This window comes from Triturus cristatus, chromosome 9, assembly GCF_964204655.1.
Source record: "Triturus cristatus chromosome 9, aTriCri1.1, whole genome shotgun sequence".
In the NCBI taxonomy this organism is placed as follows: Eukaryota; Metazoa; Chordata; class Amphibia; order Caudata; family Salamandridae; genus Triturus; species Triturus cristatus.
Window position 1 is genome coordinate 1230927204 of NC_140592.1, and position 22985 is coordinate 1230950188.

The 22985-nt window shown below is 52.2% G+C and overlaps 1 protein-coding gene across 5 annotated transcripts in view; it reads left to right on the forward strand.

Moving 5' to 3' along the window:
• Positions 1-22985, forward strand: part of ARHGAP11A (Rho GTPase activating protein 11A) — a 144962-nt gene that overhangs the window by 117875 nt on the left and 4102 nt on the right. For all 5 annotated transcript variants that reach the window (XM_085627316.1, XM_085627319.1, XM_085627318.1 and 2 more), the window contains 2 exons: positions 11626-11731; positions 14807-14945. In XM_085627316.1, the coding sequence (XP_085483442.1) occupies positions 11626-11731; positions 14807-14945 (245 nt within the window). The remainder of the gene's footprint in view (positions 1-11625; positions 11732-14806; positions 14946-22985) is intronic.

Below are 22985 nucleotides of genomic sequence, written 5' to 3' on the forward strand. Positions count from 1 at the left end.
ACCCTGTACAGTGTACCCTAGGTACCCAGGGCATAGGTGTACCCTAGGCCTCCCAGGGGCTGCAGCATGTATTATGCCACCCCTGGTCTGGCCTTCCAATCAGACACAACTGGCTGATCACTCAGCTGGGGCAAGGTCGTGTAATCACCCCTTGCTTAGATATAGTATACCTATATCTACCTTTAAACTAGACACATGTGTACCTATCAGCCACTCCTATGGCAGGCCTTAACAATCCTGGAGGCAGAGTGCTTGGTAACATGTGAGATGGTGCTCTAGCATGAGCTGAGCCTGTCTGCAGCTTTCGGAACCATGTCCTTATAGCTGTTCTATGATATAGCCTACCATATACTCTTAAAGTGCCTTATAATCTTAGACGGTTATGGTAACTATGGTTTGGCTTTATCAAAACATGTCGTGTAAGGTGTCTAACACTTTGGAATAATACCCCCATCCCATTTCTGGTGATGAGGATATTATTCCTCCCTTCTAGAGGGAGAGACATGTTAAAATCCTACTTTGCTGTTTAGCTCTAACCAAAGCCTCAGCATCACAAAATGGATGCTGCTGCCACAGACACGAGTCTGACCTCCTGCTGCTGGGAGTGATCCCGGCCAGGGAGGCTTGGACAATAGGTTTCCTGCTTGGGGAGGTGCTAGCACCTCCCCAGACAGACTTTAGTGTATAGGGGCAGGGAGGGCTGAAATGAATGAGACATGCCTGGGGCACACAAGGTGTCCCATGCATAGTCCAGTTCAAACCGGTGCTGGGGCACTCCAGCCCCAGTCCTGGCGCGAAACTGGACAAAGGGAAGGGGGTGTAACCACCCCCCTCCCAGGTCCCACCCATAAGGCGTGACCTAGCAGGTAACCCAGCCCCCCAGATTTGGATAAGAGTGGTAGCTGGGCCCCAGGAGATTAGATTATCCTGAACCTGCAACTTGAACAAACTCTGGACCTTCGACATTCGACGAAAGAAGAAGACTGAAGAATCTCCCTTGTGGCCAAGGAGTGGCTACCCTGTGCAAACAGGCACCATCAAGAGACTACCCTTTGCTTTGCTAAAGTTCTACGAGGGAACGACTGCAGAGCCCGACCAGAGCCTTGACTTCCAGACTTCTCCGACCCTGATCCACATCCACAGCCGAGCTGAGATCCGTGGAGGCGAAGAGAGACGTGGGACCGGCTACCTGGGAAAAGTCGCGAGTATCTTCCAGCGCAGCTTCTGAGGTACCCTCGAAGTTGTGCACCGGGGATTGAGAAGCCCCAACCCCAAGCATCCTCTGCACCGGAGATCAGCCCCCCACACTCCACGAGTCCTGCGTGGGGCCCTTCTGCATTTTCCTGCTTGCCGCGCCTGTCCGGTTGCTTGCCCGTTGGCTAGTGGCCTTTGTGACGACGCACCCTGAAATCTTCACCGCTGGTTTGGCTCCTCCAGACTGGCTCCCGCTTCCTTGCAAAAGAGAAGCACCCCAGACCTTCCTGGTCTGCACCAGAAGCAAGTCCTCCGTTCTTCGTGGGTTCCGCTTGCCAAGGCTTGGTGAGTCCTAGTCCAACTTAGACGCCGCCGACAGCAAGAGCCTTCGTGGGACAGCTCGCCTCCTGGTCCTGGTCGTCCTCAACGTTCCCTGGTCCTCGTGGCTGCAGCGACAAGCTTCACCTGCAATCTTCACGACATCGCCTGGTTCCTTCCTGGTTCCACGTGGTCACTGGCTAGTGACCTTGACTCTGTCCCTTCTGCTTGCAGGTCTCCTCTCTTCTTGATCCCAGCCTTGGGATCCACCGGACACTCTTCACTGACTGCCTGTCAGCAACTTCCTTCAGGCATCCATAGAAGTCCACGACGAAACCCGACGCAAGTTCACACCTATGCACCCGCAGTCCGTGGGCTAGGTAACTTGGGTACTTCGGTGCTCACAAGGGTATGGACTATCCTAGGGTCTAGTTTCCGAGTCTCAACTTTCTAGCTATACCAGAAGTGTCCTAAAACTGCTTATTTCTAACTGCTAGTGATTCTATTGACTTTTACGCATTACGCGTGAGTGTTTCCACTCTGCACCTGAATCCCGTGGGCCTCCCACTTCCTAACTGTTGCTAGTGTAGTGTAGCCCCAGCGATGGCCTAGGCCTATCCTATTTCCGTGACAGTGGTCCTTATACCACTTACTTAGTATATGGTTTGCGTGGCCCCTAGGGCCTAACTGTATTACTTACCTATGTGACTTAATGTATGCTTAAATAAGACTGTGTTGTACTTGCCTCTAATCTCATAAAGAGTGCTGAGGGTTTGACTAGAATAAATACACTTTATTTTATATATATATCTGTTGTGGTGTCCTTTCATTTGGTATTCAAGGGATTATATATGGTATCACAGCTGGCTTCACATGCCATTCAGAGTTTAGCCTAAGACTGCTCTTGTCCATGCTACCACTAGGATAGCTGGTCTATAAGGTTGGCTTTACAACCAATCACCATAAGGGTTGTTTGGACTGATATAAGGTGTACACTAGCACTAATGACATCATACATCAGGCCAACTTCTCACAATGACTGTAAATGTTGCAATGCTGCAAAGGAAAGGCCACATGACCAACTGTGTACTGCAGTGCATGAACCGAATGGTACATCCTTCCCCCTGTTTGCACCCTGCAAGATCTCTTCACTTTCAGGAAAAAACATCAATGGATTCTAAACCTGGGTTCACCAACTACGGCACCTAGCTTGTGCGTTCTAGAGAAACAGACAACACCAAAACCTTCATAATGCACTAATGGTGTCTCAACTTGCATATCAATGACCGAGAAAGCACACCGCACGTTATCCTGCTTGCAACCAAATTTTTGTGAATCACATTTGTAAAGCCATGGTTAACCTGTGGCACCGGCAGAATGTGTTCCTGTTCACGGTCTTTGGTTAACAATTGTTTGAGTGCAAAAGTCTCAAACAATTCTTTAGTTGTATTGTGTGACTTGTATTTAATCATGAACCAATTAACATCTATTCTGTACTGCAAGGCAGGTTTGCAGATGTTCAGAATGCTTCCCTGCCATCTCAGTTTTTTCTTTTCTTTTTAGGTCGAGCCTAGCGCTGCAGGCATGCGCTGCTCTAGGAGATGACCTTTTGGAAGTGGTCCGCTCTTTTCAAGCACTCGTGCTTGTGCTGGCATCCGCCTTGCGGGAGCGAGCAACGGCGCGCAGGGCCTAGTGTTTGCAATTAGCGTGGCCGCGCGCTTGTTTACATGTGCCTGCTTGCGCTGGCTTTCACTTTCTTGCCGGCTGATATTCAAGGCACTAAAACATGCCCGATTGCCTCACTGGAATGCGGAGGCTCTTTACTAATCCCCCTTGCAGGTTCCACGCTTCCACTTAGCTCATAGTAATTGTGAAAAAGCAAAGTGTGGACGGATGGTGAGACTGGTATTGCGACGCGCTTGTTGTTTCATATTTTAAATGGAAGCACTGTTTTGTGATTCAGCTCGACTTATCCTGATTGCTGCCGTGGCTTGTGCCCTTTGTTTAAAACGTGCAGCTTGTGCGCTCATAAAACCTGAAGTTGGCTTGACAAATACATTGCATTATCGAAGACTGCAAGGTGACAGCTGTGCACAGCACGCGCCGCGTGGACCAGTATGTGTGCGTTACACGTTTACCAAATTACACAGCCCGATGCACCCCCTCACAATGCACACTTTTGTAACCTTATGTGAGGGCTGGCTTCTCATTAGTGTCTGCCGTGCATCACGACCGCTCTCTGCTTGCACACATCAGCCCGTGGATGGGCTAGGTCTAGTGAGCCTTTTCCCGCAAAGACCCTCCCCAAGTCATTAATATTTTCCTCATCTCCCTTAAAGGCGAGCGCTGACAGACAGGAAGAGGGGAGCAAAGTTTCCTTTATAATGTGCGTAAGACGATCAGCCAGGGCGGAGGGAATGCGACCGGGAATGTAAGAGGCATGTCACCGTAGCCCACCTAAAAATAATGGCACACGCGGCAGAAAACACAGCCTGGACCTCCACAGTGACCTAGTGGTAAAAACATTTGTTTCAAATGAGTGTCCATCACAAAGCTGCGCAACAATTAACCTGCTTTGACCTTGTAGAAGGTCCATGCCCTCTGCATGCCAGGGACGTGCCCTGGAGCCAGGCGTGGTCCCCAGAGCGAGCACATCAGAGGGGCTGCAGCAGGTAGATGGCTCATGAAATGAAAAGCTGCCTGCGAAAGGCATGAGCAGACCTTGCGGCTGACAATCCAGAGGCGGGCAGCTGCTCACTCCCCTGAATTTACACAACTGGAGCAATGCACAGAAGTAAATTGTGTATACAGGAGAGGAGTTGGCCTAACGGCTAGGGCGGTCGACCTCGAATCTGGGGAACTGGTTTTGAGTCTCGGCAATGACGCTGAACATCCTGTGATTCTGGGCAAATCACTTAATCTCCCCGTGGCTAACAAAAATGAATGTGTTCTCATGTAATGCAACTGGTGTTATGTAAAGTGCGCTCATACCCGATTTAGGTCAAGTTTGCGCTACATTAAACTCTGTTAAAAAAAAAATAAAAAAAATGTTTATGGAGCGATGCTTAGGGCAAGCTACTGTGGTAATAATTTCTTACTCATTTGCCACGGGATTTAATATTATATCTGTGCATTATTTGTCCTACTTTCTGAGAATAGCTTTATCCTTGTGAATGTGTGAATCTGAAAGAAACACGTTAGTTAGATTCCTCACCTTAGAATATCCCCAGGCGTCAGACTGGACCCGAAAGATTTTTCGTCAGCAATACCCCTTGCGTGTCGCTAGGCGTCGTCTGCGGCTCCGCGTCCGTCGTCGTGCGCCGGAATGACGTCGTCGGAGTACTAAGACGCCGCACTCGCACGCTGACGTCAGTTCTTCTTTTTTCCGCGCCATTAAGCGCAGATCCGGGAGAGCTACCCCTTTTAGTCTTTTTTGACTAAGTTTTTTGATCCTTTTTGATCTTGTCTCGACTCCGGTGCCGGTAGGATGCCTGGTTTTAAAGCCTGTGCTGACTGCAACCCCTTGATGTCGGTTACGGACCATCACCGCCGGTGCCTTTACTGTTTGGGCCTCGACCACGACGCGGAGTCGTGTTCGGACTGCAAGGCCCTGACCTCGAAGGCTAGACGGGAGCGGTCCCGTAAGCTTCTCGAGCTTCGCCACTCTGCTCCGCGCCCCTCTTGATCCCGGTCCAGGAGGAGGTCCAAGGATCGGTCGCGGAGCCGCAACCGACGTCATCATCGATCGTCTGGCTCCAAGTCTTCGGGTAAGTCGAAGCACTCCAAGAAGTCCAAGAGACGACACCGCTCTTAGGACTCCCCTCGCCGGTCGCGCGACTCGGCCGAGGGTCAGGGTGGTTCCACCCCCGCGGCTCCAGCGGTGCCGCAGGCGCCGCGCAAGTCCCCATACCCGCCTGTCCCTGAGACTGACGCGACGCCGGCGGAAGTCAGTGCCTTCCTCTCGGCCATGAGGAACCTGGCTCTGCCGTCGACGCCCGCTGGCGCGCCTTCGGGCCCCGCGGACCCGACTGGGCAACCTTGCCTGCCGGCGGCTCCGGGGCTGTCGACGGCTCCGGCCTCGACGCCGCAAGTGCCCGAGGGACCCGTTCCCGACTCCCCGCCGACGCCGGTCGACCTCGTCACGCCGCCTCCGCCGGCGTCGACACCGGTACCACCACCTCCGACGCCGGCTCGGCGTCAAGCCCCAGTTAAGCCCCGCGTTCGGCGCTGCTGGAGACACATGATGTCTATCGCCCGGCTCCGATCCTTCCTCCTGCATACCAGGAATCGGATGACTGGGGCGAATGGGAGGGATCCGAGGATCCTATGGCCGTTCAGGCTCAGCTGTCACAGGACTGGGCAGATGAACTGGGGGAGGCCAGTGGTCTGGATACCTCTCCAGACACTGGATTCATCTCTCCTCCGACTGTGGCTTCGGAGGAGGGTGCTGCTTTCTCTGTGGTGCTGCGCAAGGCGGCCGCAGCCCTTGGGCTCGAGCTACCTGCCGTGGCTGTGAGGACTAACGTCCTCACTGAGGTGCTTCAGTCTGCAGCAAGCTCCACTGAGCCTCTGCTGCAATTCAATGAGGCCCTCATTGACGTTCTGCAGGGCACCTGGTCCAAGCCCTCCACAGTTCCTCCTGTGGACAGGAACGTCGCCAGGCGCCACCGCCCTGCTCCGGGTGACCCAGTTTTCTGTCCCAACACCCTACCCCCGAGAGCCTGGTTATCCAGGCCTCTACCTCCCAATCCTCCTTCCCGACCGCTCCGCCGTAGCGGGATTCCAAGAGACTGGAACAGTTTGGCAAAAAGCTGTTCTCCTCCCTTAGTTTGGGCCTGCGGTCCTTGAACACCGCCTGTCTCTTGGACCGTTATTCCCACTCTCTGTGGGATACGGTGGAGGATGTGCTGCCCCTGTGTCCGGAGACACGACTTACCCAGGCTCTGGCCGATGGGAGGGATGCAGCACGACATGCTATCCGATGTGGCCTTGACACTACAGACTCGCTGGGTAGGGCGATTTCTACCACAGTGGCGCTTAGACGTCACGCCTGGCTGCGGTCCACGTCCTTTTCGGACACTCGCCTTTTTGGCGAGAAAGCGGACAGTGCGCTGAATCGCTTTAAGGCCTCCCGGGCTACGGCCAAGTCCTTGGGCCTCTCGGCCCTGCGGTCGCAAACTTCCGCATTTCGCCCCTTTCGTGGCCAAGGAAGGGGTGCCTCCTGAGGTACGCCTAGCCACCAGCCGCAGAACCAACCTGCGCGCGTACGTGGTTTCCGCCGAGGCGGTTCTGGAGGACGACGCTGTCAGCCCACATCCACCCCGGCAGCATCCGCCTCAAAGCCTTCCTAGTCCGAGCTTTCAGGCCCATTCCACGCCACTGGGCGGCAGAGTTCGCCGTCACCTGCTCCACTGGCGGTCCATCACATCGGACAGGTGGGTGCTGCTAATCGTCCGAAGGGGCTACTCCCTCCCCTTCGAGACGACCCCTCCAGCCATGCCACCGAAGCACCACCGTATCTCGGGGGATCATTTGAATCTTCTCCACGAGGAAGTTTCGTCCCTCTTGGCCAAGGGGGCCGTCGAGCGCGTTCCGAGCCCAGAAGTAGGTCGTGGTTGTTGTTCCCACTACTTTCTGGTTCCCAAGAAGGGCAAAGGGGGCCTACGCCCTATCTTGGAACTCCGGAACGTCCATGCCTTCCTCCGGAAGGAAAGGTTCAAGATGTTAACTTTGGCTCAGGTTCTAGCTGCCCTGGAGACTGGATGGTAGCGTTGGACTTGCAGGACGCATATTTCCACATCCCCGTCCTGCCAGCCCACCGGCGTTACCTGCGGTTCACGGTGGGTCAAGAGCACTTTCAGTTTACCGTGCTCCCCTTCGGCCTTACCAGTGCCCCTCGGGTGTCCACGAAAGTGATGGCGGTGGTCGCAGCTCATCTGCGCAGATCAGGGGTTTCAGTCTTCCCCTATCTCGACGACTGGTTGTTGAAGGCGGGCTCGCCCCAGGCAGTCATCTCCCACCTCCAGACTACGGCGGATCTCCTGCATTTGCTGGGATTTTCCATCAACGTGCCGAAGTCACACCTGAGTCCCTCTCAGAAGCTCCTCTTCATCGGAGCGGTTCTCGATTCAGCGCAGTTCTGGGTCTATCTGCCGGAACAGCGGGTCCGGGATATTCAGGCCCGGATTCCCATCTTTCGGCCTCTATCCTGGGTTTCGGTCAGGCTAGTGTTGCGGCTTCTGGGGCTGATGGCCTCCTGCATCCTACTAGTGCATCACGCCAGGCGGCGCATGCGGGCTCTGCAGTGGGACCTGAAGTTTCAGTGGGCCCAGCATCACGGCAACCTGTCCGACCATGTCTTGATCTCGGAGGGCACTGCACAGCAGTTGCAGTGGTGGCTCACGGACCGCGATTGGGTCACCGGCAAGAGCCTCTCCCTTCCCCAACCGGAGCATGTCGTAGTGACGGATGCGTCCCTCCTGGGATGGGGTGGCCATATGGGAGAGGCGGAGATCAGAGGCCTCTGTTCTCCGGCGGAGTCTCGTCTCCACATCAACCTGTTGGAGTTGAGAGCGATCCGACTTGCACTGAACGCCTTCCTTCCCTCTGTCAGGGGAAGTGTCGTGCAGGTGTTCACGGACAACACCACCGCCATGTGGTATTGCAACAAACAGGGCGGGGTGGGGTCGTGGACCCTTTGTCAGGAGGCTCTGCGCCTCTGGACATGGCTGGAACACCAGGGCGTCACCCTAGTGGTTCAACATCTGGCGGGCTCTCTGAACGCCAGAGCAGACGAACTCAGCCACCGGTGCATGATGGATCACGAATGGCGTCTGAACTCCGAAGTGGCGCAAGGTCTCTTTCAGCAGTGGGGAGAGCCTTGGTTAGATCTATTCGCCACCGAAGAGAACGCGCAATGTCAGCAGTTCTGCGCGTTGGAATTTCCAAGGCGGCACTCGCTCGGCGACGCTTTTCGTCACGAGTGGAGTTGCGGTCTGTTGTACGCCTTTCCGCCTATACCACTTCTGCCCAGAGTGCTGAAGAAGATCAGGCACGACCGGGCCCAAGTCATCTTGGTGGCTCCGGATTGGGCACGAAGGTACAGGTATCCCGAGCTACTCAGTATGTTGACCGATCCTCCGATACGCCTGCCCCTTCGGGAGGATCTTCTGTCGCAGCAGCAGGGGACGGTCCTCCACCCAAACCTGTCCAGCCTCCACCTCCATGCGTGGAGATTGAGCGGCGGCAGTTGATGCCATTTGACTTGCCTCCTGAAGTCTGTGATATCATTCTGGCAGCCAGGCGTCCCTCCACAAAGACGGTATACGCCTGCCGGTGGAACAAATTTGTGGCATGGTGCACAGCAAAGGCTGTGGATCCCCTTTCCGCCCCTCTTTCTGAGGTTCTCCTCTTTCTTCTTTCTTTGGTCCGGCAGGGCTCTGCCCTGGGCACCTTGAAAGGTTATCTTGCTGCCATCTCTGCCTTCTTGCGGCTTCCAGATCAGCCTTCTTTTCAAGTCCCCTGTAGTTACACGCTTTCTAAAAGGCATTACTCACACGTTCCCTCCTGTCCCTTTTGTAATGCCTCAGTGGGACTTGAATCTTGTTCTCACATTTCTAATGTGCGCTCCCTTTGAGCCTCTTCATACTTGTCCTCTTCGTCTGCTGACGCTTAAGACTGCTTTTCTGGTAGCCATCACCTCGGCTAGACTGGTGAGTGAGCTACAGGCTTTATCCTCAAAGCCTCCTTTTCTCTCTGTTCATCCGGACAAGGTTGTCCTTCGGCCTCGTCCCTCCTTTCTTCCGAAAGTGGTGACCCCCTTTCATCTTGGGCAGTCTGTCACCTTGCCCACCTTCTTTCCGCATCCTTCCAAAGAGAGAGAGAGGCTCCACCGTCTGGACCCAAAACGTGCGCTCTCCTTTTATCTGGACCGCACAAAGCAGTTCCGGGTGGACGACCAACTTTTCGTTGGGTGCGTGGGTGCTAAGAAGGGGAAAGCTGTGCACAAACGGACCATCTCTTGGTGGGTCGTTTTGTGCATCAAAATTTGTTATTCCTTGGCAAAAAAGGACCCTCCTATTGGGCTGCGCGCCCATTCTACTCGGGCCACGGCGGCTACTACTGCTCTGGGACGGGGTGTCCCTTTGCAGGACATCTGTCAGGCGGCAACGTGGGATTCGCTACACACATTTGCCAGGCATTATTGCCTTGACAGCCAAGTCCGGAGGGATGGCTTCTTTCGCCGTTCTGTCCTCCAGGACTTTCTGGTGTGATCTTGGTTCGCAGACCCACCACCGGGGATGGTATTGCTTGGGTATCTATTCTAAGGTGAGGAATCTAACTAACGTGTTTCTTTCAGATGAACAAGTTACTTACCTTCGGTAACGATGTATCTGTAAGAAACATTAGTTCGTTAGATTCCTCACCGACCCACCCATGCTCCCCGTTCTGCGAACTGACATCTAGGGTTAAGGTTCTCCTTTTCAGGCCCCTAGATTTTATTTTTGGCACCAGTGTCGGTCTTTGCATGGCTCTGCGTTCCTGGCGCGGAAAGCTATGTACAAGAACTGACGTCAGCGCGCGAGGGCGGCGTCTAAGTACTCCGACGTCATTCCGACGACGGACGCGGAGCCGCAGACGACGCCTAGCGACGCGCAAGGGGTATTGCTGACGAAAAATCTTCCGGATCCAGTCTGACGCCTGGGGATATTCTAAGGTGAGGTATCTACCTAACTAATGTTTCTTACAGATACATCGTTACCGAAGGTAAGTAACTTGTTCTTTAGGCCAATTGGAATTGTAACAAGCATTGGCAAGGCCAATAGGTCTCACTTTTGGTACCTTATAAGTATTTAGTTATGAGGCACAATATCCTTGGTGCAACAACATCAGCTGTTGCAAGGCTAAACGCTTAAAAGGTCCCAAAGCCGAGACCTATTGGCTATGCCAATGCTTGTTTTTTCCCCTCCTTCGAGCCGAAGAGTACAAAAAAGTTGCGACTGTAATGCGCGAATTAATCTTAACCATCAAGAGGGCTTAGTAGGTCCAGCATACAGGGCCCATGGGATTATGATGAATCAAAGTACACTGGCCCTGGTTGGGGGGGGGGGGGGGGGGGGGGTGGGAAGAGGAGAGGAGTTGTGCGACAGGCTAAGAATGTTGTCAGTTATAGGGGGGCTCTTTGCTGGAGGTCTTCTCGGTTTGCCGCTGTGAAGCTAAAGTGGAGGGAACCTTTGTGTGGTGAATAGAAGTGGGATGGTGTATGTGTGGTTAAAAATGGCTACTGGATTCTCCAATGATGATTTATTCGCGGAGTACCTGGGCCATGAGAAAAACCCCATACTAACATCTTTTCGCTTCAGGACGGCAAACTGAGAAGACCTCCGGCAAAGAGCTCCCCTGCGAGGCTTGTTAGGCATTGCAGCGCCGGCCCAACGAGGAGCTGCCTCATGATGAAGCATGACACCCCTCAGGGTGTGTGAGGGCCCTTGCTCCTTATTGGAGCTATCCCTGTACAATCATGTATTGTCCTATCTAGCACCTCTCTGTAACTGACTCAACATTCTTGGCCTGTCAAACTCCCAACCCCTCCACCCCCCCTCCTTCTCCCATAGGAACAGCGCACTTCTTTGTTTATTTGAATTTATCTTAGCCATTGGTAATTCTCATGGCCACATCCCAGTCTAATGTTTTATTTTGCCCACCATGCCACTTCAGATTAGATCCAACCATATGCAAATCAGCCTTGGTCCTGCTTCGGGCAGGAACATGGCTGATTGGTATAATGTGTCCCTGTCTACATTGGCACAGGGGGTGAAAAATAGTGTCTGGAATGTTGTGCAGTACGACTGCAAGTGGCTGAGATTAATTCAAGCATTCCTCCCATCACTTCATTTTTGCAGCTTTTTCTACCCACACTGCAGAGGCTCCTTACAGGTAAGTAAGCTTCTTGATGTTATACTAACATGGGACAAATTCCTGAAATATCGTGCATCTATGGAAAGAGCTTGGCATGCTATGCTTTATTACGTTTTACTGATTATTTTACTCTATGGTCAGTTGGACTAAAAGCGTAGTTGATATGTTGTGTTAAAAATTGTTTTTGTTTTCCAGAGTTGAATCCGGAAAAACAGGATGCTTCTCTCCTAAAATTAGTCGAAAAGAGATGGTTCGCCGTTCACTGCGTCTAAAGTTCAGCCTGGGAAAAAGCAGCAGAGAGGTATTAATGAAAGAACTATTTTTAATTTATCAAAGCTAGTAATTAATGTTGATATACTATGGTCTTGTTCATGGTTGCGCTCTTATCTGCTGTCTGTAGTCTAGGTCCCCTAGGAAAGGAGGCACAGAGGTAGCTTCTTCTGTTGATTGACTAGTCTTCTTCCCCCACCTCAACTTCTAGCACTGCATGCACTGTTACTGAGGGGGGCAGTCTTATTGTCTGCACATGTGAGAGTGCTTACCTCGTGAATGGTTTACCTTGCATCTGGAGCCCATTGCATGCCTTTTGGAAGAGCCAAATAAGCCCACAGTCGTACTTAGTTTAGTTTCCGACTGACATGAAAGTTTCCACATTTAGCTCATTGTGGGCAAGAGCAGCAGTACCCACAAGTGAGTAAAAATTACTAGAGAAGGAAGGATGCCCTTCCAACACCATTTCCCCAACCACCACATATTCTCAGATGTCTCCAGCTGCCCACATTGGAGAGAGACTGGCCGTTCGTAATGCCGAAATCAGTCTCCTGTTGGACCCTATGTGATACGAATTCTACAATGCCCTTTAAATTGCCTCAAACCCCTATCCCCTTGACAATGTGGGTGGACAGGAATAATGAATTTGTTTGGTATTTTGTAGTTTAGGGACCCACATAGATTCTATTGCTAATGCTAGACAAGGTTAGTGGTTACTGTGGGTGGCCTAGACATTTAGGTACACATTGAATAGGTATGACGCTATCACCCCCTTGCCCCACAAAGCCTGAGACGATTGTGGTGACATGCACACAGGCCGTGAGGAGTTGGAACACAGTAGGGTTTAATTTGAGCTGAAATGGTTTGTTGTCGGGATCGATCTCCCATATTTCTCTCCCAATGTGTGGGGTTGCCCTCATTACCTTATGACTTAGTCCTTTTAGACTGTAGAGCTTTAACTCACATTTTGCAAAACTTATTGAGAGCTGTTAAAAATGTGATTGAGAACCTTTAACCTTTTTTGAAAGTAGTATCCATGATTTCGGCTTTGAAATGTTCAGATGTCCTATCAACCTCTGTTAATGGGGGAAATTGTGGCAAGGGCACTGCCAATTTACTGCATTTGTATTGCCTCAAATGCACTGTAAGACGAAAGTGCTAGTAACATTTTACTTGCCTTGTGCATGGTTGAAAGTAGATTTTTAGTGTGGCTTTTTTGGGAAGAGTTTTGAGTTGTGTGTGAAGTTTGGAGAGTACTCCAAACTTCAAGAATTTGTTGAGTAGACCATGCCCAGAGCACACAGATGTAAGAATTGTGCCTTTGGGAATTCTTTGAGCAAAGGCCACAGTGCATGGCCATAATCCCCACCTGAAGGCCTTTAATAAACAACTGTACACACCAGCAAAATAAAACCAGTAGAAATGTCCTTTCTCTCTCGCTCTCATGCACATAGTGTTCAGCTGAGATGTATAATGCAATCTATACCATCACTAAACAGCACATTAGTCTTGCTCCTACCTTGCCAGCTGTGATGCGGAGTCAAATCTAAAGAATACTAAACACCGCCAAGTGCAATTATCAGACCACTTTGTTTCTAGTTAACAAGAATCCCATATATGTGAAGGGTACCTATATTTCAAAAGTTCTTTGGGACCACACAGATGGTCGAAATGTTTCCTGCAAATGCACTTAACGTAACTGTTGTGCATGGCTGATAGTAGACTTATATAGTGGCTTGTGTTGGAACAATGTTGGTTTCAAGGGATATCCGAAAGATGTTGAGATTAATGTGTTTTTGCCCTTCAGCATGGCATGCGCGCACATGTAATAGTAGCATTTGCCTTACTTGCCTTATGGAGCTGGTTTGGTACAGACCTGTCTTTGTTTCTGTGTTTGATAGTGTGTGGATTTATAGCCTGGCTTTAATATTTGCTTGATTTTGTCAGATTCCTCAATGCTTTAATATCTGCCTAACACTATATCAGAACTGTTAGTATTTTTTCCGGCCTTCTTGTGAATAATGTGGACCATTTCTGAATGACTTGTTTGATATATTTCATCGTAATGTTTGACTTGAAACCTCTGCACTCGGTAGGGTCTTCTTCCTTGACTGCACTCTGTTTTGTTGCGGCCATGTCTTTTCATTAGTTACCAGCGAGCATTGGGTGGGGAGAAAGTGAGAAATGGGGTGTTGACATTGACTCCTGTGTCTTGATCTGTTTCCAGACCCACACCATCCTCATATCCCTGTGGTCCTCTCCGATCTTAGCCATATCCTCCGTTATCTTGTTAATGTCTGCTCTATTTCTGGAACACCCACTTTCTGGTGTGTTTTTTTTTTCGGCACGTCAGTGAGTATTTGATGGGGACTATGACTTATGTCTTCTTCCCTGTTCTGTCCTTCTCCTAGTTACTGCGGATTTGTATTCCTCCTCATAGTTGGCACATACCACGTAAATTTGCCTTTCACCACCACACTTTGCTACAGATCCAGCAGCTAATAAAGTGGATGCATGGGCACATGAACTGTTGCCATGGATGGGCATGAAATATGTGCATTGCTTAATTTGTCTGTTAAGCGAAACTCACCTCTCCTACATTTTTCAGAGGCGCAATTTTTTTCTTTCCTTTGGTCAACACAAGACACTTGACTCTAGCAGTTCAGACTGTGCAATGTTTGACTAAAACTATGAGTGTGCAAAGAGAATGCGACGATCATGAATCGTGTTCAGGTAGATTCAAGGGAATCAATCCGGATTTGACTTCTGCCTTCAATTGTCTTACGAATGATTTTTCATCCCTGATGGGCAAACAGCCCACTCATCCCCACTGGGCAGGACAGGTGACTACGACTGGTCGTGCTTCAGCTTCTCATGTGTGCACTATTGCTAGAATCTAAAATGACATGGCTTCCGTAATGGAGTTCTTATGCCTTGTCTCTTTGGGGGATACATGCACAAGTTACTCCAGAACATGACATGTACACATGCTTGATTTTATTATTCCTGTGCTATTTAGACTCCATCTTTCTTGGATCTTGGGCTTTTTGCTCACGTGGTGTACTTAACAGTTTTTTTTCCCCCCCTATTTTTCCACCTGCTGAAGAATCTTGTAAACAGTCACCCACCAGCCAATGGATCTGAAAGCATCGGTTGGCGTCTTGCAACCCAGCAGGAATCGGAACAAAAAGTTGAATTGCCCAAGACAAATGCAGCGATCTCCCCGGTGAAGGCTTCTAAGAGGTGTAAGTGATGTACAACCAAAATGAAACTTCATTAATGATTTAGAACTTAGTAACCTAAAGTTTTTGTTGTTTTTCACTTTTCTATGTTCTTTTCGATTATTCATTTAAATGAATTATGCATATGTTGATGGCTTTTTTGGTGGACCTTCTTATGCAGAAGGACAGTATTGTGTTATTTGAACATCATAGAGACTTCAGAATTTTCATTCTCGTAACATTTGTCACTGGAATACTGCTTTGCAAAATACTGTGCTTACCTAAGTGAAGTTTCCTCTTTCACTCTATAAATTGTTTTGCCAATGAAGTGTTTAAGAGGTGAACATCTTGAGGCTGAAATACTTGCCCTTCATGTCCAGGCCCCAGGCCAGGTGCCTCGTTCCTATACTGGTAACTTGAATAAGCATGGAGAAGTGTGGCTCAATGATTAGAGCGGCAGACCCTGATGCAGAGGTCTAGCCCGGGACCAGGGTTCAATTCCCCGCCTCGGCGGGTCTTGGGCTCAAAAATTCCACGGACCTGATAAATCTTGCCTCGGTGCCAATTCCAATCATGGAGTCCCACTCTGCAACTCTGGGCAATAGCTTGCTTAATCTCCACAACGGCCCCCACAATGCTAAGGATGCCTGGCCTCCACCTAGGGGGTGCCCAGGAGTGGAAACCTCACAGGGAAAGCCAGGATGGGTTCCACAGCGGTATTCGTACAAGCGCCTTGAGACCCTTGCTGGTGAGTAGTGCGCTATACAAGTATCAAATTTACATTTACATTTTATTCCTCTTTGACTTTTTGACATTAGGGGTTTTGGCTAAGTTTTCACAGTTGAATGTTTGTGCTGACTTCCAGATCACTGATTAATGAGTATCTCACAAAGAACTATGAAAATGTAACTACTTCGAGCCATCTGTTTGTCTTCTTTTCCCACGCTGTTATTCTGACTGCAAGCATGTGGGAAAGTTTCAACATGTTCTATAGCACTAGTAAGTATGCAGAGGGAAATTATTCTTTATTCCACTTTTGATGGAGTAGTGCAAACATTTGCCAATAAATGTGTTCATCAGCGTTGAATCTCCCATAGTCTCATGCTTGCATCATTTCTCACTGTTGGGTGGGAATCCCTGCAACATTTGTTGAAACAGCAGTACCAACATGCATACATGTAATAGGTTGTATAAGTAGCCCATGTACCTTATTGTTTTTGGTCTAAAATACACCCACTCCTCAGAGACCGCTATTACCCAGACTTTCTGGTGTGCAAGATATATCTGAAAGAAACACGTTAGTTAGATTCCTCACCTTAGAATATCCCCAGGCGTCAGACTGGATCCGGAAGATTTTTCGTCAGCAATACCCCTTGCGCGTCGCTAGGCGTCGTCTGCGGCTCCGCGTCCGTCGTCGGCGTCGTGCGCCGGGATGACGTCGTTTGAGTACTTGGACGCCGCCCTCGCGCGCTGACGTCAGTTCTTCTTTTTTCCGCGCCAGTAAGCGCAGATCCGGGAGAGCTACCCCTTTAGTCAATTTTTGACTAACTTTTTTTGATCGTGTCTCGACACCGGTGCCAGTAGGATGCCTGGGTTTAAAGCCTGTACGGACTGTAACCGATTGATGTCGGTTACGGACCATCACCGCCGGTGCCTTTACTGCTTGGGCCTCGATCACGACGCGGAGTCGTGTTCGGACTGCAAGGCCCTGACCTCGAAGGCTAGACGGGAGCGGTCCCGTAAGCTTCTCGAGATTCGCCACTCGGCTCCGCGCGCCTCTCGATCCCGGGCTAGGAGGAGGTCCAAGGATCGGTCGCGGAGCCGCAGCCGACGTCACCATCGGTCGTCGGGATCCAAGTCTTCGGGTAAGTCGAAGCATTCCAAGAAGTCCAAGAGGCGACATCGCTCTTCGGACTCCCCTCGCCGGTCGCGCGACTCGGCCGAGGGTCAGGGTGGCTCCACCCCTGCGGCTCCGGCGGAGCCGCAGGCGCCGCGCCCGTCCCCATACCCTCCGGTCCCTGGGACTAACGCGACGCCGGCGGAAGTCAGTGCCTTCCTCTCGGCCATGAGGAACCTGGCTCCGCCGTCGGCGCCCACTGGTGCGCCTTCGGGCCCCGCGGACCCGACTGGGCTGCCTTGCCTGCCGGTGGCTCCGGCCCCGGCGCAGTTGACGGCTCCGGCCTCGACGCCCGAGGGACCCGTTCTCGAGTCCCCGTCGACGCCGGTCAACCTCGTCACGCCTCCTCCTCCGCCGGCGTCGACGCCGGTACCACACCCGACGTCGACTCCGCTCGACGTCGTACCCCAGTTCAGTCCCGCTCCGGACCCGACGCCGAGATCGGCGCCGCTAGAGACACATTATGTCTACCGCCCGGCTCCGTTACTTTCTCCTCTATACCAGGAGTCGGATGATGGGGACAACTGGGAGGGATCCGAGGATCCTATGGCCGCTCAGGCTCAACTGTCCCTGGACTGGGCAGATGAACTGGGGGAGGCCAGTGGCCTGGATACCTCTCCAGACACTGGATTTGTCCCTCCTCCGACTGTGGCTTCGGAGGAGGGTGCTGCTTTCTCTGTGGTGCTGCGCAAGGCGGCCGCAGCCCTTGGGCTCGAGCTGCCTGCCGTGGCTGTGAGGACTAACGTCCTTACTGAGGTGCTTCAGTCTGCAGCAAGCTCCACTGAGCCTCTGCTGCAATTCAATGAGGCCCTCATTGACGTTCTGCAGGGCACCTGGTCCAAGCCCTCCACAGATCCTCCTGTGGACAGGAACGTCGCCAGGCGCCACCACCCTGCTCCGGGCGACCCTAGTTTTCTGTCCCAACACCCTACCCCTGAGAGCCTGGTTATCCAGGCCTCCACCTCCCAATCCTCTTTCCCGACCGCCCCGCCGGACCGGGATTCCAAGAGACTAGAGCAGTTTGGCAAGAAGCTGTTCTCTTCCCTAAGTTTGGGACTGCGGTCTTTAAACACCGCTTGTCTCTTGGACCGTTATTCCCACTCTCTGTGGGATGCGGTGGAGGACGCGCTGCCCCTGTGTCCGGAGGAGGTCCGGACACGACTTACCCAGGCTATGGCTGATGGGAGGGATGCCGCGCGACATGCCATACGTTGTGGGCTTGATACCACGGACTCGCTGGGTTTGGCCATATCTACCACAGTGGCGCTTAGACGTCACGCCTGGCTGCGGTCCACGTCATTTTCGGGCGATGTCCAGAGCACTCTCATGGACATGCCGTTTGATGGCACTCGCCTGTTTGGCGAGAAAGCGGACAGTGCGCTGAACCGCTTTAAGGACTCCCAGGCTACGGTCAAGTCCTTGGGCCTCTCGGCCCCGCGGTCGCAATCTTCCGCCTTTCACCCCTTTCGTGGCCAAGGAAGGGGTGCCTCCTCATGTGCGCCTAGCCACCAGCCGCAGAACCAACCTGCGCGCGGTCGCGGACGTGGTTTCCGCCGAGGTGGTTCTGGAGGACGACTAGGTCAGCCCACATCCACCCCGGCAGCATCCGCCTCAAAGCCTTCCTAGTCCGAGCTTTCAGGCCCATTCCACGCCAGTGGGCGGCAGAGTTCGCCATCACCTGCTTCACTGGCGGTCCATCACATCGGACAGGTGGGTGCTGCAAATCGTCCGAAGGGGCTACTCCCTCCCCTTCGAGACGACCCCTCCAGCCATGCCACCGCAGCACCACCGTATCTCGGGGGATCATTTGAATCTTCTCCACGAGGAAGTTTCGGCCCTCTTGGCCAAGGAGGTTGTCGAGCGCGTTCCGAGCCCAGAAGTAGTTTGTGGTTGTTATTCCCACTACTTTCTGGTTCCCAAGAAGGGCAAAGGGGGCCTACGCCCTATCTTGGACCTCCGGAACGTCAATGCCTTCCTCCGGAAGGAAAGGTTCAAGATGTTGACTTTGGCTCAGGTTCTAGCTGCCCTAGACCCCGGAGACTGGATGGTAGCGTTGGACTTGCAGGACGCATATTTCCACATCCCCCGTCCTGCCGGCCCACCGGCGTTACCTGCGGTTCACGGTGGGCCAAGAGCACTTTCAGTTTACCGTGCTCCCCTTCGGCCTCACCAGTGCCCCTCGGGTGTTCACGAAAGTGATGGCGGTGGTCGCAGCTCATCTGCGCAGATCAGGGGTTCCAGTCTTCCCCTATCTCGACGACTGGTTGTTGAAGGCGGGCTCGCCCCAGGCAGTCGTCTCCCACCTCCAGACTACGGCGGATCTCCTGCATTTGCTGGGGTTTTCCATCAACGTGCCGAAGTCACACCTGAGTCCCTCTCAGAAGCTCCTTTTCATCGGAGCGGTTCTCGATTCGGCGCAGTTCCGGGTCTATCCACCGGAACAGCGGGTCCGGGATATACAGGCCCTGATTCCCATCTTTCGGCCTCTATCCTGGGTTTCGGTCAGGCTAGTGTTGCAGCTTCTGGGGCTGATGGCCTCCTGCATCCTACTAGTGCATCACGCCAGGCGGCGCATGCGGGCTCTGCAGTGGGACCTGAAGTATCAGTGGGCCCAGCATCACGGCAACCTATCCGACCATGTCTTGATCTCGGATTTCACTGCACAGCAGTTGCAGTGGTGGCTCACGGACCGCGATTGGGTCATGGGCAGAAGCCTCTCCCTTCCCCAACCGGAGCATGTCGTAGTGACGGATGCGTCCCTCCTGGGATGGGGTGGCCATATGGGAGAGGCGGAGATCAGAGGCCTCTGGTCTCCGGCGGAGTCTCGTCTCCACATCAACCTGTTGGAGTTGAGAGCGATCCGACTTGCACTGAAAGCCTTCCTTCCCTCTGTCAGGGGAAGTGTGCTGGTGTTCACGGACAACACCACCGCCATGTGGTATTGCAACAAACAGGGCGGGGTGGGGTCGTGGACCCTTTGTCAGGAGGCTCTGCTCCTCTGGACATGGCTGGAACACCAGGGCGTCACCCTAGTGGTTCAACATCTGGCGGGCTCTCTGAACGCCAGAGCAGACGAACTCAGCCGCCGGTGCATGATGGATCACGAATGGCGTCTGAACTCCGAAGTGGCGCAAGGTCTCTTTCAGCAGTGGGGAGAGCCTTGGTTAGATCTATTCGCCACCGAAGAGAACGCGCAATGTCAGCAGTTCTGCGCGTTGGAATTTCCAAGGCGGCACTCGCTCGGCGACGCTTTTCGTCACGAGTGGAGTTGCGGTCTGTTGTACGCCTTTCCGCCTATACCACTTCTGCCCAGAGTGCTGAAGAAGATCAGGCACGACCGGGCCCAAGTCATCTTGGTGGCTCCGGATTGGGCACGAAGGTACTGGTATCCCGAGCTACTCAGTATGTTGACCGATCCTCCGATACGTCTGCCCCTTCGGGAGGATCTTCTGTCGCAGCAGCAGGGGACGGTCCTCCACCCGAACCTGTCCAGCCTCCACCTCCATGCGTGGAGATTGAGCGGCGGCAGTTGATGCCATTTGACTTGCCTCCTGAAGTCTGTGATATCATTCTGGCAGCCAGGCGTCCCTCCACAAAGTCGGTATACGCCTGCCGGTGGAACAAATTTCTGGCATGGTGCACAGCAAAGGCTGTGGATCCTCTTTCCGCCCCTCTTTCGGAGGTCCTCCTCTTTCTTCTTTCTTTGGCCCGGCAGGGCTCTGCCCTGGGCACCCTGAACGGTTATCTTGCTGCCATCTCTGCCTTCTTGCGGCTTCCTGATCAGCCTTCTCTTTTCAAGTCCCCTGTAGTTACACGCTTTCTAAAGGGCATTACTCACATGTTCCCTCCTGTCCCTTTTGTAATGCCTCAGTGGGACTTGAATCTTGTTCTCACATTTCTAATGTGTGCTCCCTTTGAGCCTCTTCATAATTGTCCTCTTCGTCTGCTGACGCTTAAGACTGCTTTTCTGGTAGCCATCACCTCGGCTAGACGGGTGAGTGAGCTCCCGGCTTTATCTTCAAAGCCTCCTTTTCTCTCTGTTCATCCGGACAAGGTTGTCCTTCGGCCTCGTCCCTCCTTTCTTCCGAAAGTGGTGACCCCCTTTCATCTTGGGCAGTCTGTCACCTTGCCCACCTTCTTTCCGCCTCCGCATCCTTCCAAAGAGGAAGAGAGGCTCCACCGTCTGGACCCAAAACGTGCGCTCTCCTTTTATTTGGACCGCACAAAGCAGTTCCGGGTGGACGACCAACTTTTCGTTGGATACGTGGGTGCTAAGAAGGGGAAAGCTGTGCACAAACGGACCATCTCTCGGTGGGTCGTTTTGTGCATCAAAATTTGTTACTCCTTGGCAAAAAAGGACCCTCCTGTTGGGCTGCGCGCCCACTCCACTCGGGCCACAGCGGCTACTACTGCTTTGGGGCGGGGTGTCCCTTTGCAGGACATCTGTCAGGCGGCGACGTGGGCTTCGCTACACACGTTTGCCAGGCATTATTGCCTTGACGGCCAAGTCCGGAGGGATGGCTTCTTTGGCCGTTCTGTCCTCCAGGACTTTCTGGTGTGATCTTGGTTCGCAGACCCACCACCGGGGATGGTATTGCTTGGGTATCTATTCTAAGGTGAGGAATCTAACTAACGTGTTTCTTTCAGATGAACAAGTTACTTACCTTCGGTAACGATGTATCTGTAAGAAACATTAGTTAGATTCCTCACCGACCCACCCATCCTCCCCGTTCTGCGAACTGACATCTAGGGTTAAGGTTATCCTTTTCAGGCCCCTAGATTTTATTTTTGGCACCAGTGTCTGTCTTTGCATGGCTCTGCGTTCCTGGCGCGGAAGGCTATGTATAAGAACTGACGTCAGCGCGCGAGGGCGGCGTCCAAGTACTCCGACGACGTCATCCCGGCGCACAACGCCGACGACGGACGCGGAGCCGCAGACGACGCCTAGCGACGCGCAAGGGGTATTGCTGACGACAAAATCTTCCGGATCCAGTCTGACGCCTGGGGATATTCTAAGGTGAGGAATCTAACTAAGTAATGTTTCTTACAGATACATCGTTACCGAAGGTAAGTAACTTGTTCACCATGCAGACTTTATTAAAAAGGAAGACTGTTTGCACGTGGATCTAAAAAACACAACACTAGAGTACTGTTGCTACGGGTAAGGCCTCTGGAATTATGTGGCAGTGGAGGACCAAATTTACTGCAGGGTTCACTACATTCTGCAGCACAAAAAGACAAATGAGTAACTTTTGATCTGTTTGAGCTTGAAACCAATTTTTGATCTTAAAACCTGCAGATTATGCCACAGATGTTGTAAATTAATAATTGTGTTGAAAACACTATGGCCACAGCATTGCATAATTCCAGAAATCCTGGTTATAGGTAATTAACTTTAATCTCCAGCAAAAAGAGGACTAGCAGAAGGTAAGCATCTTATTCTAAGGATTGGCATCAGCAATTGCTATTTCTTAACCAGAAACACTGCTGGGACATTTGGTAGAGCGTCATCATAGAGAACTTTCCACTTTTGTAAATTTAAATGTAAATTGATACTTGTATAGCGCACTACTCACCCGCAAGGGTCTCAAGGCGATTGTACGAATACCGCTGTGGAACCCATCCTGGCTTTCCCTGTGAGGTGTCCACTCCTGGGCACCCCCAAGGTGGAGGCCAGGCATCCTTAGCATTGTGGGGGCCGTTGTGGAGATTAAGCAAGCTATTGCCCAGAGTTGCAGAGTGGGACTCCATGATTGGAATGGCACCGAGGCGAGAATTATCAGCACCCAAACCAAGTGGTACACCCGCTCTGGAGGATCAAATCGGTCTCCTCACTAAGTGTGAAGACACCAGGATCTACCGGAGCCGTGCTGCACCAATACCTTGGGTACCGGACCCCCTGCAGCATACAGCGAGACAAGGAGTCTTTGCCAGACTCCAACTGCCCAGGTAGCAAGCACCCGTCGAGACCCCCGAAATCCACTTTGTGAGTGACCCAACTGTCCTGAAATTGCCTCTACAAGCTACTTGATCCTGACCTCATCTTGACATGTGCCCCCGGCCTTGGTAATTACGATCCAGCTGTGCCCCTGTGATACTGAGGCCCTTGCGACCTGCTCCCTCGAGTGGGACCCCTCGGACTTAACTTTAAGTCCCTTTGTGCAGTG